The 17,507-nt window shown below is 40.3% G+C and overlaps 4 protein-coding genes across 4 annotated transcripts; 3 read left to right on the top strand and 1 right to left on the bottom strand.

Moving 5' to 3' along the window:
- Positions 1-594: 594 nt before the first annotated feature.
- Positions 595-1,703, bottom strand: LOC5518627. The gene has a single exon (XM_048734436.1). It carries the CDS (start codon positions 1,486-1,488, stop codon positions 625-627), a length of 864 nt encoding a protein of 287 aa, XP_048590393.1. The 5' UTR covers positions 1,489-1,703; the 3' UTR covers positions 595-624.
- Positions 1,704-5,012: 3,309 nt separating this feature from the next.
- LOC5518628 lies at positions 5,013-6,648 on the top strand. The gene has a single exon (XM_001638458.3). It carries the CDS (start codon positions 5,612-5,614, stop codon positions 6,224-6,226), a length of 615 nt encoding a protein of 204 aa, XP_001638508.3. The 5' UTR covers positions 5,013-5,611; the 3' UTR covers positions 6,227-6,648.
- A 1,766-nt stretch (positions 6,649-8,414) lies between these two features.
- Positions 8,415-11,738, top strand: LOC5518629 (melanocortin receptor 5). Its single transcript, XM_001638459.3, has one exon. It carries the CDS (start codon positions 9,680-9,682, stop codon positions 10,718-10,720), a length of 1,041 nt encoding a protein of 346 aa, XP_001638509.2. The 5' UTR covers positions 8,415-9,679; the 3' UTR covers positions 10,721-11,738.
- Positions 11,739-12,545: 807 nt separating this feature from the next.
- LOC5518630 (cysteinyl leukotriene receptor 2) lies at positions 12,546-13,852 on the top strand. Its single transcript, XM_001638460.3, has one exon. The coding sequence runs from the start codon at positions 12,785-12,787 to the stop codon at positions 13,850-13,852; it is 1,068 nt and encodes a 355-aa protein (XP_001638510.2). The 5' UTR covers positions 12,546-12,784.
- Positions 13,853-17,507: the final 3,655 nt, after the last annotated feature.

Here is a 17,507-nt window from a genome sequence, read left to right on the forward strand (position 1 = left end):
AAATGTGAGAGTAGCGTGATGGATAATGCATTATTATGTCAGGCCTTCAATTGGCGGTTCTCAATAGGCGTGCTATTTGTAGACAAAACTTTTTTTTCGCCGGTGGTCAGATTTTTATCAGTGAACTCCCTCCACCCCCCCCCCCCCCCCCCCTTCCCGGAAAACTTAGGTCTACTTTATTTCCCTCCCCACCCCAAGAAAAATCCTGGGTACGGGCCTGATGTCACATGTTCTATTGCTCGAATTTGAGATTAGCGTGACGGATATTGCGTTATTAGCCGTGTTCTCTTGCACGGATTTGAGAGTAGCGTGACGGATATTGCGTTATTAGCCGTGTTCTCTGGCTCGAATTTGAGAGTAGCGTGACGGATATTGCGTTATTAGCCGTGTTCTCTTGCACGGATTTGAGAGTAGCGTGATAGATATTGCGTTGGTGACGGATTTTGCGTTATTATGTCACGTGTTCTCTTGCACGGATTTGAGAGTAGCGTGACGGATTTTGCGTTACTATATCACGTGTTCTCTTGCACGAATGTGAGAGTAGCGTGACGGATTTTGCGTTACTATGTCACGTGTTCTCTTGCACGAATGTGAGAGTAGCGTGACGGATTTTGCGTTACTATGTCACGTGTTCTCTTGCACGAATGTGAGGGATCTACTGGATACTTCAGTAACAGTGAATTTCTTCCCTTGTCGCCTCATTTCGTGTGATTCGAGAATGATGTCTTTTCTTTTGTCATCATAGTCCAAAATCGCCAAGATTGCCTTCATCTGTTCCTCCGGGTGGAAATCAATCATGTAATAAAAGAACGCGTCACGCAAGAACTTCAAACGTAACTGCGTGGCTAATTCGACCTGAGCCTGCGGCGGTTCATATGAGACCAGCGGTTTGTTTACCACAGCCACCCCACCATTCAGATGTCGATTATTTTCTCTAAATTCTCGAAATTGTGTCTCTACTTCTTTTAATCTTTGCTTTACCTGAACGAGTTCATTCATCGATGCGCAACAGGGGATAATTTCCTCGGGGTCGTCCTCAATCCCTTTCTCGCGGACCAGACTTTTCACTTTTTCTTTTAACTTTTCCATTTCTACGTTTAGTTGTTCATTCTCAGTTTTAAACTGTTCGCATCTCCTTTGAACCTCGTTATAAGTCTTTAACTTCTCTTCACACCCTTCCACTACTCTTTTTCTTTGCGCCTGTTCTTTGTTGATATCTTTTCTTGTCTTCTCCAATTCTTGTCTCAGCGTCGCATTGTCTTTATCGCGTTGAAATAATAGTCTTCTCGTGTCCTTGAGCGCGCGTTCCAACTCGCATATGGTGGCTCTTAAAAGTGAATTCGTTGTTACTGATATTGTATCCTCAAGAAAATCCTCCCCGTGAATCTCCGCGTGCTTATTCTGTTCGTCATCATCCCCTTTCAGCTCAAATTTTTCCAATTCCAGTTCTAGTTCTTCTTCGACGGACATTTCTGTCGCGCTTGCCATATTATTTGTTGTAATCGAAATTCCTTCACATGTTCCAATGTTTATGTTTCGATTTAGAACAAAGACTTAAAAAGATATTCGCGCTTGCGTACTGCATCAAACATCAACTACTTTATAAGATCAAGCTCTCTGATTGGCTACGAGCAAAGCCGTAATCTTCCGCTTAAAGATAGGCATTAGGTAGTTAAACAAAACGATTTTTCTTACATAATTTGTCGGTCTCTTAATGTTGAAGCTTGTAAACATAAAAAAATCGCTAGCTTGAAACTAATATTTTATTGGTATAATTACAATAAGTTATGATATTTACATTCCATGTCACGTCCACCACCCGCTCTACCTGCAAGTGTCCCGTATGTGACCAACAGAACCCGGATGTACAGATTCATTTCTATTATTCCATTTTAAAAATCACTCACGATATCTCTTTGTTGTGAAAAGAGACCTTTTAATTTCGCCTCCAAATTCTTCGAGCAACTACTAAATTTTAAGGAACAAGTAATGCACTTGTTTTGCGTCGCTGGTGGTATTTGAAGGAGACAAGAAAAATCAAAAGGCTTTTTCTGGTACCAACTAGTACCAGACTTGCATCTATATCCATGGTAACAAAGCGTCTAAACCAGCCAGCTGAACAGCCGAATGGGGATATAGTATTCTGTGACTTACTGCCCACGCTGGGTTCCCACTTTCTTACGATGGCGTCAAGTAGACGTTTAATGCAGTTTACTAAGTTATTGCCCCCCCCCCCCCATCCCCCCAGGCGGGATTCTGCCACTAACTAGGTCTGTAACTCTGAGCCTGTTTAGGACGAAATATTTAAAATAGCGGACTCTCCTATGATTACGATCCCAATTTTTGTTTCCTGTAACAAAGGACAATCGATGGCGAAAAACCTGGATACCCTCCGATCCTCAGAAGTCTTGTGAAAAAAGGCTGGACGACATTTCACTTAACAATTCTTATGAAAACAAAACAATAAGATAGGGACCCAGTTCAGGACAAAGAGGCTTGAAATATATATCTCGCTTAGAATGAATAACTTTAAATATATACCCATTTCAGTGCGAATGACAAATGGCTTATGGGTACTAATTATTCGTTAAATTAATGGTGTTAAATAAAGTCCAGCAATGTCAGAGCCAAGAATTGGTAACCATTAACGGATAATTGTTTTGATTTCTCCATATGCATCGAGACGCATGGTTACGTTCGGTCGTAGAACTGCTATTTGCCAATCGCTATTTGCACTGACAACCTTTATTGAAATACGTGTATACCCTGTTCAGGACGGAGAAAGCAAGGAAAATCCTAACCCGACCCAACGGCACAACCCGTATAGTGGAGTTCAACTCTTTTTTTGAAAATCAAGTTTTTCACAGCGCGTGTTATTTTTGCAGGTAAAACAGATATATATACACGCGCATGCCGCCATTTTGAAACCTTTCTATGGCCCCTTCCTTTTACAAAACCAGGGTTTTTTAGTGGTTTCCATCATCCTAAGGCCTATTTCACAGAGAAATGTTGTTTTTTTCAAATTGACCTTCCACCTAGCTAGAGTATTTCGTTTTAAACGAACAAAGCATTACACAAAAAGCACAGCACAATGCAAGCGCGTACATAGGCCCCCCCCGGCCTCCCATTCATTTCTTATTAAGGAAAATTTTATAGGGGATCCTAGGTGGCAGAGCGTCGCTCTGTAGTGCCTGTGCCTCTCACCACTGGGTTCCGAGTTCGATTCCCGGTTCCGACGTGAGTTGAGTTAGTTGGTCTCGCCTTTGCTCCGAGGGTTTTTCTCCGGATTCTCCGGTTTTCCTCCCTCCGCAAAACCAACAACTTCGATCTTAGCTGTGATCCGTGGTCAGACATGAGTTGTATGGCGGCTGCCTAAGGCGCCTTTCCATGCCTTCAACTCGACCACGTCTGAATCTGCGCTCTCGTAATTCAGCTTCCCAGCTGCAATGGAGTGATTAGCTACTCTAATTTATTTTTAATTTTGTTTATTTATATTCAAATACTAAGCTTTTCCCATATGATACCTATGACTGGGCACCCCCCTCAGCCAATCCTGGGTACGCGCCTGCAAAGATACACCATAGAACAACTGAGAAAAAAATTATTTTGTCAAGTATCCGCGCGTGATGTAATTGCGACTGTTTCCTGGAAAAAACATCTTAATATGATTCCAACGTCAGGATATTGTTATAGGAATATTTGAATAAAATGTCATATTTGTCTAACTGTGAGTTCAAGCATCCATGTACGATATTATAAACACAATTTGTTTGGCCATTCACTATCGTCTAAATAATCCCTCTTCTCTCATAGTAAATTGTTAATTAAATATCTCATAGCAAGAACCTGGCCAACAAGGCATTTGTATTTTTTTCTTTGTGCCTATTTCTTCATTATTCTAAAAAAAAAACCGGATTGTTGTGTTAACATGGCGCTATGATGTAAATGTGGGCTCATTTCACGCGCAGCGGTTTACACAAACATACTAGCATTGTTCAGTCTTACCTCACCGGGCACCCTGTGGCGTGTTTTGAACTGCGCACTGGCTCCCTGGGGTGAGCACTGAACCCTTCACAAACGCTATGCATGTTTTGGGGGGGAGACGGTGGGGAGCTTTGGGACGTGTCGGGGGGTAAAGTGATAATCCTGCTGTGCATTTCGTAATTTTTTATTACATGAAAAAAGTGTCGTCAATCGCCATTTTTTGTCATCCAAACGGAATAACAAGTGTGAAAAAGCATTTATTTTCAACGGCTTAAGATGTATTCAATACTTTCGATAATTATAGGTATATAAAGAATAAAACGATGTTTTCAGGTTATTATTTCGAGATTTTTACTATTATTTGTATTCCAACATTAAAAAATCAATAACAAATAAGCCCACAAAGGCTCTTTAAGCTGAATTTTTTTTTACACGTAGTGTTTTGCGTGTCCTTTCCATCGGGGGAGGGGAAAGGAGTGTTTGTCACTGGTTGAGTGCGGAGCGTCGGTGTGCATTCAGACAGATCTGTTCACCACAGGGGTCCAAGCGTGACACCATGTTGTTGGGCCATGAGTAATGCCCTGGGGGTATCTGGAGGCGGCGGCTTTGTGATTAAGTGTCAAGGATGCGCTGAGCCTGAAGTCATCTGTTATTCGCCTCTGTGAGCTTTTGAAATTGAAACCGCTATGCTAAACCGAGTTACGACACCTGTCAAACTATTTTCTCTGATTATCTTTTTTCCTGAACTCCCTTGGCGTTCTAAACTTGCCATTAGTACGTCTTTAAGTCAGGCCTTATTTAATTCCAAAATTCCCTAACCTCAAAATACCTGCAAACGCTTCTCGCGTCTGAGAAAGTTCTTATGCTTTTGGTTTTAACTGCTTAGGAATATTTCTGGCAAAGTTTTTGGATGTCAGTGAACGCCATAAAAATACCATCAACACTTTCATTCCAAGGTGGATATAAGTAAGCGATAGACAAAGAACCATTTCTAATCATCATAGAAAAAAAAAAACACAGAAAAGGCGAGGCCAAAAACTAATTTAATTAACAAATACGCAAACAATGGACTTTCAAAGGTTTATCTGCCCTTCTTAGCTAACAGAGCCTTTGAAACACAGACTACAAATAGTTTGGGCCTGCATGTGGCAAGACGGTAGATCGTCACGCGAAACAAAAACTCACAGAGGTCAACACTTCAACCGTAAGATAGCTCGGATACACCAAAGACTAGTATCGCTCCTTGTTTGTAAATCTTAGCTCATTATCTACCCGACTCCGCCCACTAAGAAGAACCGCCTTATGAAAATATACGTTTTCATGGTTCAAGAAAAGAGTGCTATATATGCCTGGTGTTGTTGTCCATTCTAAAGGAAATTTTCTGGTTTATTCTGCAGGCTGAGCTGGGGTTTGTTTAGCTGTGAAACCAGGAACCGAGTGTTTACATGTGGCCCCTGGGGGGTGATCAGGGTGGCAATTGATTCATTATTTATGGTTCGAAAGCGTGGAATCCCATTGAAGAATATCCAAATCACTGAGACCACAATTGTCACGGAGATTTGACACATTGAACCGTCTAAACTTTTACACCGTTGAGTTAAAAGCTCTTCCGTCAGATTGCTTTGTGATGATGACCCAGCACTTGCACGCGAGTTTGTCCCTCGGGAATTTACCCCTTGGCAAGCGGGAGGACGGCGAAGGTTTGGAATCGTGCGAGAAAACGTGTGAAGAGCTTTCCACCTTGGAAAACACTGCAGTCGATTCGCTGCTTAGAGACACAATCACAGAACTCCAAAAAGCTCTTTACGAATCAAAGCGACTACTTGCCGAACGAGACACGGAGATTTTAACCTTGCGTAATGAACTCGAAGAATCGCGAAAGAAATCGGAAGGCGGCCGAAGCTTCGTGATCGAAGACGAGTTTAAGAAATCGCAAATGAAGGTGATTGATTTGGAGAAGACTGTTCATCAATTACAGCAGGACATAACCTCGCATAAGACACAAGAAAAGGAGGAATTTATCAACAAGCTGAATGCCGGAGAACCAGGCGAATTATGCTATTGCGGCTCGATCTGTTTGGCAATGAAAGAAGTGGTTGATTTAAAGCGAAAATTGCATCACACTGAATACAAGTACTTACAACTCAAGAAAAATATTCGGTCAAAAGAGAGGGAAGCGAGGGAGAGGAATCGAGTCAAAGTGGGCGTTGCTCACAGAGATAGCCCATGCACGGTCAGCTAGAGAAAAACGACGAGGAGTTATATTTATTTAGCGTCTAAGTGTCAAGAAGAGGTACGCTACGGTGCGTCGCTACTATATTTCATTTATTTGTATATAAATTGAACCAAATTGACAAATCATATTATCTATTGTCCCTTGTACAAATTAAACCAAAGTCTGCAACAAGGTGTGATACTAGATTAAGAGGACCTGTAAGGTTTAGAGGGACTGGCCCTAAAAATAGAAAAACTCTGACTTAAAAAGAAAAACAAGCATTAGACGACGAAAAAGCTTGGACATTATCTTAAAGCTTTTTCCGAAAAAAGGAAAATAATATGTAAATTAACCTTAAAAACTATCTATAAACTATCTTTGCTTTCATAAGGAAGGCTGGAGACAAGAAAGTAAAAACAAAAGCGACATAAATCAAAGTTTGCCATCGTTATCTGGATTATTAATGTGTTCGGGTAATTCCAACAAAACGTTCATTTGTTGAAGGAATGTTGATACAAATGTCGCGGAACTTTGGATGGTTACACGCTTGAGTGTCTCGCGCGTAAACACGACACGCACGCTTCACTTGCAGTCAACTGACCCGTTTGGTAAAACTGGGATCCACCAGAAAGCCGGCTTTTCACTAGCGAAGGGAACGGAGACGTTCGTGTGAAAATCGGAGGCGGAAGAAAAAGGATCAAAGGGGCCGTTTCGTTCCTTCCTCCCCCTCTTCCCTCTCCGCCTCCTTCGCTGGTAAAAACTGAACTTTTCATATCATGAAAATTTAGCCAAAAATTGTCGTTTTTGCCAAACGCGGTCACTTCCATATAAGGAAACTAATACATTCCTTATTTGGAAAAACTGCATGAGTCTTGTCATTTTTAAAGTTGCCGTACCGCAGGTGATTCGTAAACATGATTTATAATCAGAAGAACAAAACAGTGACTGTGACCATTTTTGGTAAATGGAGAAAGTATCTGAAAAGAAACTAAGAGTCCTCGGTACCATTCCCTCAAAACGACAACGTTTTCTTCATATGTTAGAAAAAGAAGTGAACCGTTTTGTCCCTTCCTTCTCCGCTTCTTATCTTCACGCTGATTTCCACACGCACAATAAGCATCTAATTTCTTCGCATCTAATATATTTTTTTGCTTTTCCGTCTTCGCTTGCTCCACGTGAAAATTAACACAAGAAAATGCAGCTCACTGAACTTTCTCGTGAGTTCCACTCTGGATTATTGTTTCTTAATAACTATAACAATATTTTTCATAGAACCTTCTGGCTCTTTTAAAGCTCTACCCATAATGTTATTTCCTTGTTAGCTTGCTAAAAGGATTTTCAAGTCTTTAATAAAGCCGTATGATCGTATAACTTACACACCAGTCATGCAATTGACGCAAATCCTCTTCAATAAATTCTATAACGCCAAAGTCTCTATTACACGAATAAATGAAAACCGGTAAAAACGTCGGGATGTATGTATCCCTGTGTACACATCTACACTTTTTTTTGTAAAGAAGCTGAAGTACTCGTCATCCTTTGTGCTAAAATAATGGTGACAGCGACATTTATCTGTGTAAGCAAACCTACCTTTGCTCGACAGTTGGAGCAGATTTTGTTAATTAGGACATTTTTGGACAAACTTTGCTGGGTTGACACACCTTGCATGAATCGCTACACATTTAGATATCATTTGATTGCTCCCGTTTTAACCTATTTAATGTTGGCCTAATAAGGCTTTCTTAGCCAACTTGGAAATATGCACAAAAGTGCATATATTTCTGTCGACACTAAGCACAGAAGTGCATAATGTCTAAAGAAGTGATAAAAAAATGCATGTCCTCAGAAGTGTTTCTGACATTTTAATTTTAAAAAGACGATAAGAAATTATAATTTAATTGTTTGATAGTTATAATATTCAAGCTCAAGAACGTAGTTAGAACGTTTCTTTGAGAAGAAGTTGAGTCCGCATAGGTTGTTTTCTTTTGTATTTGAGTTTTCGCATGAAATTAAAATTCAGTTGAGACAGTTTTAGTGGAAACCCTGAACCTTTAAATTGAAATCACGAAGATTTTGTTTACCTGTCTAGTTGATGTTGTCATCTGTAATGTCGAACCGGCTTTGACATTGACGTCCTCCTATCAGAGAGTCTTATACTTGTCGGTATCCTCTTAATCCAGCCAACCAGGGCGCACCAACATCTTGAAACAGTCAAACAGAGCACACCACCATTTTGACACAGCCAATCAGAGCGCACCACCGTCTTGACACAGCCAATAAGGATTCACCCTCCCCTTGACACTGCCAATAAGTGAACACCGCCTTCTTCCCCTTATATACTCTTCAGCTTTTAGATGGGAAACTCCTTCGATCTATATAACAGTTAGCGTGTGTTAAGTCTTTCGGAGGACTTCTAGATTTCAAGTGCCAAATCTTTCCAGGGAGAGTGGAAGGATATTTCATTAAGGTTAAAAATCTTTTTTTTTGGAGACCTCGAACGTCCGTCGAGTCTGAAACACCCGAGCATTTAACCATTGAAACTCAATCGGAGCAGCTATTTTTCGTTGACACCTTTCGTTCAACTTTCGTGTTCATGGGTTACCCGACTTTTCCTGAATTTAAAAAGAAAGAAGAATATTTTGGCAAGACAAAAAGTTAATTTTAACTCAAGGCTCTGTAAGAAGAAAGGGCACATTTTGAGAAAGAGATAAGAGAATCATCTGGCAAGGACAAGTCGACCAAAGGCTCTAGGAAGACTCTAAAAGAACGTTTGTTTGCCAGTTAACGGAACAAGTGACTAAAGTCGAGTTGGCGCATTGACAAGACATTGTAGACAGTACTAGCTATCAGAAATTTGGCATGAACAAACTTTTGGATTCGAAGATAAGTTGATGATTTGCCTGACTAAGCATATGACATTTCATTGCAAAATAACAATACTCAAGATTTAAAAAATATATTCTTCTGGCATCTAGTGCTAAAAGTTTCCTCAGCTCAAAATATAAAACGTTTTGTCAGGTGGAACACCTCGTCAAGACAACGTTAATACCAACAGAAGAGGGTTTTTTAATTGTCTTTACCATTTGGCAGATACTATTGGTGTCTAAATGTAAAAACATGAGCTTGGTCTCTAGTTTTAATAGTTTCTTCAGATAATCGCAAAGACGCGCAGTCTACCAAAACACCTGTGTACTAAGAAAACGTTAACAGAAGAGGCTTTTTTGTTGAATTTGGCATTGTCAATTTGGAATATTGATAATATATGGACAGACGGATGAAATCTGTTAGCCTCTGAGGAAAGATGTTCAAGAGCCTTCATAGCTCCTAGTGCAAGTTTGTTTTTCATTGTTGGGAGAACGTTCTGCCTGGTCTGTCAGGACGTAAGGAAAATCATCGTTTGGATTCTCCTCACTTGGGTACTGAATTGGGCATTGATTCATTAAAGAGAAACTACGAACGGATCACATTGGAGTGGAGAATATGAACAGTACAGTGTATTCAAACCGGCTGTTAGCTACTGTACAAACTGTACAGCTCGTATCCGCAATCTATTTGGCAATTCTCGGAATCGTTCAAGTCATATCAAATGCACTTCTTCTGTTCACGATCTACAGAGATCCATTCAAAACTCTACGGCTCCCTGCGACTCTGTTCATAGCGAGCCTAAGCCTTGCAGACTTGCTCACTGGGTTCCTGGCGAACTCTTTAATTTCCTGGTACCTTCTCAGCAAGATATACGCCCTCAAGTTTAATGAAGTAATGGTACAAGTTGGCGACGTCGTATCTGGGATTACAGTGACAGTTTCTAACGCTACTGTTTTAGCCATTTCTTGGGTGCAGCTAATTTCTATCACATATCCGTACAAATACAGGAAAATTGTAACTTCGAAATCCATCGGAATCTCAGTGATTTGTATTTGGTTGTATGCTCTCATTTTTTCTCTCCTTCAGTTGACAAGTGTTCAACACGTCGCTGTAAGACTCGCTGACCTTTTCATCAACTACACCGCCCTTCTAGTAGCCTTTATGGTAACATATGTCTTACTTTACCTTAGATTCAGGCGGCAAATATATCTCACACGTTCAAATGGGGTCTTAGGGATGAATTCTGCGAAGTTTCAAAGGACATTTTATATCGCGAATCTCATTCTTCTATCTCTTCATCTTGGCTGCACCATTCCACATTCTGTTGATTTGTACTTCACATTTTACGGTGATTTAATAAGTCTCGAGGAAAGACTTTGGCATAGTACAGCAAAGCTTGTCATTTATGATGTACTGTTCTTAAAGTTTTCACTGAATGTCCTGGTTTATGCCTGGCGCTTGCCCAAGTACCGAAATGCTTTTCGCGAAGCTCTCTGCAATGGCTGCAGAATAGTGGAGCCGACATGTCACGTGACTACGAACGGACCAATCATCAGGTACATCGGAGAAAGTGTTGTGTTGACGTCTTATACTGTGTGGCATCCATTCGCAAGTGTTGTCATGGATACGGGAAATCACATACAACAAATCACGTGATAAAGTATTTGATGATATCGATAATGGGCGATATTAGTCGTGGTACAATATGGGGTGGGTTGGGCGCATTTAGTTCTCATTATGTGCGATTTCAGAAAAGATCCACCTTTCGTATCCAGGGGTGGTTCAGGGGGACGGGGTAGGCTGAACTGGAGGGTCTCCGCTCTTATGAAGGAAAATTGAGTAGAACTGCGAGCTAGGGCGAGCTACCTAGGAGAAAATAGGTAAACGCTAAATAGGTAAACGACCACCCCCCCCCCCCCCCCGCTCAAAATCCTTGCTATGGAACTGGACGGCCAGCGCAGTCCAGTGAGAGATTGGACCCCAAAGCACTGTTGGGTAGAGCCTACGAGGAATAGCTGTACGTAACCTTGACGAGAAGCATAATATTCAAACCAGCGGAGATAGGGTTCGCTGTGTAGCCTCCTCCGCAGGCATCTCAAAGGCCAGAAAAAAAAGGATTGGGTTTCCTGTGGCAAAAAACGGAAGTGACACAGGTAACCCATTCTTTCCGTTTTTTTTCATTATCAGTTGCCTGCGGAGGAGGCTAGGTTCTGTGTTATAGAGTTATCTCTTAGTTTTGCTAAAAACAATTCGGAGCAACCAGTTAAACAATGTCAATAAATGTTTAAATGGTTATATTTATTTTAGTAGATTTTGATAAATAGTTTGTTCAGATGTAGTTTGGAGCCGCATTCATGTATAACAAAAGAATTTTGCACGTGTGTTATAGAGTTATCTCTTAGTTTTGCTAAAAACAATTCGGAGCAACCAGTTAAACAATGTCAATAAATGTTTAAATGGTTATATTTATTTAGTAGATTTTGATAAATAGTTTGTTCAGATGTAGTTTGGAGCCGCATTCATGTATAACAAAAGAATTTTGCACGTCTGAAGGCTAAGAATATGGTTATAACCATAATCCATATATAATTGTGGTTATGAATAAAGCTGATTAGCTGAAAAGGAACATTAGAAGAACATGATAAAATGTATTGCAATTAAAGATAAATTGTCCTAATTCTGTTTCATGGTCAGGGACCTCTTCCAAGGAACGTTGCCAATGCAAATAATGACAAACGACAGTTTGCCACATTGCCTTATTATATTTTAATAAAATTGCAAGCAGGAGGGATAAAAAAATTCATAGTGCATCCACATTTTCATGCATGGTATTTTTTGTTGTTAGTATAACCTCTATTTTTCCTCCGACAACGTTCTTGGAATAGGCTGGATTTAAACGGATATAAAATTAGTGTATACCAAATTACCTACTTTACCATTTATTAAGACGACAAGCACTATCAGGGGCGGATTTTAGGGTTTCCCAAAGGGTGGTGGGTGAATATCAAATATACCTATATAGCTAAATTGGTTGGACCACCGTTTTAGCTATATAGTCGAAGAAAGTTGGCCCAACCTAGTGTGAGAGAGGACACGGACAACCAGTGAGTTACAACGTGATTTATTCTAAAAACTGACCTCCAGGGAAAAAATAGTTACAAAGGGTTCCTATATACAAGTGTCTATTTGTTCAGGTGACATTAATATACATGGTTTTTATAACAAAGGACTTTTGGTATTGACATTTGGTATCATATCAATTTATAAGCAATTGGAGTATTTATACAAAATTCCGTCGATTGGACAATAGCGAAAGAGATAAGGGTAATAGTTTGAAGGTAAAATATGTAAGAATGATTCGACGTATAGACGGTGAAATTATTTTACAACGTTCAGGAAAAGTGGCTATTTCTACCAAGAATAAACAGTATGAGATGCAATGACGATAATCCATGCGCATGCTCTGGTTTTGGCAGACGGTGTTAGCTTTTAATCAAAAATAGTGAGGAATCTCCGTCAATGTTAAGCTAAGGACAAATGCAAGAGGAATGGATGTTTGATCAGCAACCACGTCGGGGTTTTGCTTAACGTTTTGATATATCTTATTTCTAAATATCCCTAAAATGTCTGGCACAACATATCCTCCAGAACATTATATATCACTGTCTATCGCGAGTGAGAAAGAGACAACAGAGACAAAGTAAAAAGTATTGGCACAGAATGGAGGACTTTGAGAAAGTCAACCTCACATTTGCGAATATCTCCAGTGAAGGAAACCAAGGCAACGAGCACAAAATAAGCTGGGTCAAAATCATTTTTATTTTTATCATACTTATTTGTGGATTCATCTTGAATTCTACTGTGGTACTTCTTGTACTCGCAAAGAGAGTAAAAAAGAAGACAATCAACGTGTTCGTGGTGAATATGTCCGTAGCTGATCTGTGGTCGCTTTTGTTATACCTGCCCTGGAGGCTCAAGAATTACCTGACAGAGAACCCAGACTGGCAGAACAGAACTGACTGGGCTGGGGGCATTTTCGGCGATGTGACTTGTAGGCTGATATCTTGGTTTTATAACTCCACTGATTGGGTATCCCTTGTAACTCTCTTAATCATATCAGTTGAGCGTTTCAGGGCGGTTAAATCCATAGTTCAACTGCCAGGCCTAAGCCGTTGCAAGACTGCTTCACTTATTTCATTCACCTGGATTTTGTCTGGCTTTGTTAACTTGCCTTTGCTTATCATTTGTGGTGTCAGGAGTGGGAAGACTTTTTGTGGCTGTCCTCTTACAAAAACTATCGTAGCATATTATATGGGTACGAATAGTCTATACGTGTGCCTCGTCATCTCAATTCTAAGCATCAACCTTGTGATTATACGAAGACTTGTCCGTGTGCAAGCAAGCTATAATCTCCCGGAAGCGCAACAATTGAGAAGACTCCAGCGTCTCCATTCCGCCGTTCGCATGGTTCTCTGTTCTTTGGTTCTTTTTGTGGTTTGCACTGCGCCATTTTACGCTATTCTGACCTTAACAAGACTTGAATTTTTCGCTGAAATTTCTGCTATTGAAATCAGTGATGATAAGTTTGATGCATGGGATTTTATTTTCTATGTGAATGCTGCATTTGGTCCTGTCATATATTTTATTTTTCTTGATGATTTTCGTGATGGGTTGAAGCAGGGTATTAGAGGCTGTGTACGATCGTTTCGTGCAAACACTCAACCCGACCAGCCACCAGAACAACCTTCCTCGCGACTACGCCACAAGCCCGCATGTGAGAATGGTTAAAAACCACTGAAGCTCTTAGCTGCATATATTAGCCACCGCATAACTTCGTATCTTCGTAACTACGCGGTGGCATAATTTGCAGCTTAGGCGCTTCAGTGGTTTTTACCCAATCTTACATGCGGGCTTGTAGCGTAGTCGCGAAGCCGGTTGACGACATCCTTTTGTCGATGGACTGTATACTTCTCAAAAGGCCAGCGCAGTCCTGTGAGACATGGGGCCGCAAAGCACTGTCGCGTAGAGCCTGGTGACAAGAGACAGCTGTATGTAGCCTTGACGGACTCTATTCAAACCAGGAGAGAGGTTTTTGTGTTGTAAAGCTATTTCTTAATTTTGCTCAAAACAATTCGTGTCAATAAGTTTTAAAAATGCCAATAAATGTTTAAATGGCTATATCTATTTTAGTAGATTTTGATATAGTTTGTTCAGATGTAGTTTGGAGACGCATTCATGAATAACAATAGAATTGTGCATGTCTGAAAGGCTAAGAATACTGGATTGTTACCATAATCTATAGATTGTGGTTATGAATAAAGCGGATTAGCTGAAAAGAAACATCATAACAACATGATAAAGTGTACTGCAATTACATATAAATTGTCGTAATTCTGTTTTATGGTTATAGACCTCTTCCAAGAAACGTTGCCAATGCAAATAATGGCAAACGACAGTTCGCCGTATTGCCTTATTATATTTTAATAAATTTGCAAGCAGGAGGGATAAAAAAAATTCATTGTGCATCCACATTTTCATGCATCTAGTAAAATGTAACGGGACCAATAGTATTTTTGTTGCTAATAGAACCTCTATTTTTCATTTCCTCCGGCAACGTTCTTTAAAATATCCTGGGTCCAAACGGATATAAAATCGGTATAAACCCAATTACGTACTTTACTCAGACATTTACTCAAACAAGCACTATCAGGGGCGGATTTTAGGGTTTCCCAAAGGGTGTTGGGTGAATATCAAAAATACCTATAGCTAAGTCGGTGAAGTTAAGCTCTAGTACATTTTTTCTAAAATTTCCGTCGAAACGAGCTTGTCCCACCCTGGGACAGCCACTGATGTTATGTAATTTTAAGCATTCTTCATGCGTATTGCGTTTTCCTTATCGTTTATTTTTACGCTGTCACCTGCAACCAAATGTCATTCTCAGATATGTGACATGCAAATTACCGGCATTATCGGAGCTGCGTAGGGAACAGACACTTAAAAATTACACTAAGATTAGATTTCTCCCAGAGCGATATATATATAACTGTCTAACGCGAATGAAAAAGAGACAACAGAGACAAAGTAAAAGGTATTGGCACAAAATGGAGGACTTTGAGAAAGTCAACCTCACATTTGCGAATATCTCCAGTGAAGGAAACCAAGGCAACGAGCACAAAATAAGCTGGGTAAAAATTATTTTTATTTTTATCATACTTATTTGTGGATTCATCTTGAATTCTACTGTGATACTTCTTGTACTCGCAAAGAGAGTAAAAAAGAAGACAATCAACGTGTTCGTGGTGAAATGTCCGTAGCTGATCTGTGGTCGCTTTTGTTATACCTGCCCTGGAGGCTCAAGAATTACCTGACAGAGAACCCAGACTGGCAGAACAGAACTGACTGGGCTGGGGGCATTTTCGGCGATGTGACTTGTAAGCTGATATCTTGGTTTTATAACTCCACTGATTGGGTATCCCTTATAACTCTCTTGATCATATCAGTTGAACGTTTCAGGGCGGTTAAATTCACAGTTCAACTGCCAGGCCTAAACCGTTGCGAGGCTGCATCAATTATTTCATTCACCTGGATTTTATCTGGCTTTGTTAACATGCCTTTGCTTATCATTTGTGGTGTCAGGAGTGGGAAGACTTTTTGTGGCTGTCCTCTTACAAAAACTATCGCAGCATATTATATGGGTACGAATGGTCTATACGTGTGCCTCGTCATCTCAATTCTTAGCATCAACCTTGTGATTATAAGACGACTTGTCCGTGTGCAAGCAAGCTATAATCTCCCGGAAGCGCAACAATTGAGAAGACTCCAACGACTCCATTCCGCCGTTCGCATGGTTCTCTGTTCTTTGGTTCTTTTCGTGGTTTGCACTGCGCCATTTTACGCTATTCTGACCTTAGCAAGACTTGAATTTTTCGCTGAAATTTCTGCAATTGAAATCAGTGATGATACGTTTGATGCATGGGATTTTGTTTTCTATGTGAATGCTGCATTTGGTCCTGTCATATATTTTATTTTTCTTGATGATTTTCGGGATGGGTTGAAGCAGGTTGTAAGAGGCTGTGTACGATCGTTTCGTGCAAACACTCAACCCGACCAGCCACTAGAACAAATAACACCCTTATAACTACGGTGGAACCTGGATTTTACGATAACCTCGATTTTACGATGGAGTTCATTTTTCCCGGCTAAAATACACCTCGATCTAACGATATTGGATACAACGGTATTCTCGATGATTTTACGATAGAAATCTGTTCTCCCAAGCATAATTTTACGATATTACTGATTCTTTCTATCAACAAAGAGAGAAAAAATTTAAAACACCACACACGTGTACAGTTTATCGATTTTTTTGACATGACAGATCTTGTTAAATGCAGATTACAGTTTACAGAGAGTAACTGTACAGTCTTACACAGTTACACACAATAATATTATTTTGTAAACGTTGATAATTAACCCGACCTCGCTACAACGATATTTTCTATCGATTTTCTTTTATGTCGTAAATCGAGGACCTCTTTCTAACAATACCCCGATTTTACATCTTTTTTTTTCTCCCGAGGCATATCGTAAAATCCAGGTTCCACTGTAAAAGACTACAGACAACCTGTAGTATAACAAGTGGTCTGCATAGGCGTGGTGGAATCATGGCACAAGGTTGAAATGGTATATTCCAACCTCTTATTTAGGAAATTTATCTCTGACACAGAAGAGCTAACGCCCGAAATGTTAGGTGAAACTACTCGGGCCATTTCTACCGAGGCGTAAAGCATACCATTGCAACCCCGATTTATTTCCCAAATAACTTATCAGTCGCTCATCATGAACCTGTTGACAAACATTATCCACTTCATAATCCGAGTCCCACACCCCCAACAACACAACTGATAACTCCCCTTACAAAAAAACACACTGCATAACAAAGTAGTTTATTTTCGCAATAATCTAAATCACGCGTTACTGTCGAATCCGTTGTATCGGGACCCGCGTTTTCAAAACACGATTTGTTTTTCTTTTCTGTTCCGTCAGTAAAACCATTCTGAGCCAATCCAGAGTGTCGCTTTGTGCACTTCCCTGGCTTCCCTCTGGACGAAAACCAGACAGTGTCGCGACAGAAAGCCAGGCAACTGCACTAGGCGAGAGATGGCAAGATTCTGATTGGCGGAACAGATATCGATGTTTTGAAAATGCGGCGTCGCGATACAACGGATTCGACAGTAAATGAAACACATTCTGCTGTGCTCCCTTGATCCTGGGTGACTTAGAATAAAAGATTGCCTCAATCCCAATTGGCTGAGAGATATATGGGAGAGACAAAATCGAATTTCTGATCGTTTTTTAATGAAATTGAAAAATCAAAGAATACAAGACGTTGAGTTACCGACAGGGTTCGGCGACCAGACATCAACCTGTGATGACATAAGAA

The sequence above is a fragment of the Nematostella vectensis genome, chromosome 11 (genome assembly GCF_932526225.1).
Source record: "Nematostella vectensis chromosome 11, jaNemVect1.1, whole genome shotgun sequence".
Classification (NCBI taxonomy): domain Eukaryota; kingdom Metazoa; phylum Cnidaria; class Anthozoa; order Actiniaria; family Edwardsiidae; genus Nematostella; species Nematostella vectensis.

Bases quoted from the DNA above. Each gene is read 5' to 3' on its own strand.
- LOC5518629 (XM_001638459.3), top strand. From the start codon at position 9,680: ATGAACAGTACAGTGTATTCAAACCGGCTGTTAGCTACTGTACAAACT.
- LOC5518627 (XM_048734436.1), bottom strand. From the start codon at position 1,488: ATGGCAAGCGCGACAGAAATGTCCGTCGAAGAAGAACTAGAACTGGAA.
- LOC5518628 (XM_001638458.3), top strand. From the start codon at position 5,612: ATGATGACCCAGCACTTGCACGCGAGTTTGTCCCTCGGGAATTTACCC.
- LOC5518630 (XM_001638460.3), top strand. From the start codon at position 12,785: ATGGAGGACTTTGAGAAAGTCAACCTCACATTTGCGAATATCTCCAGT.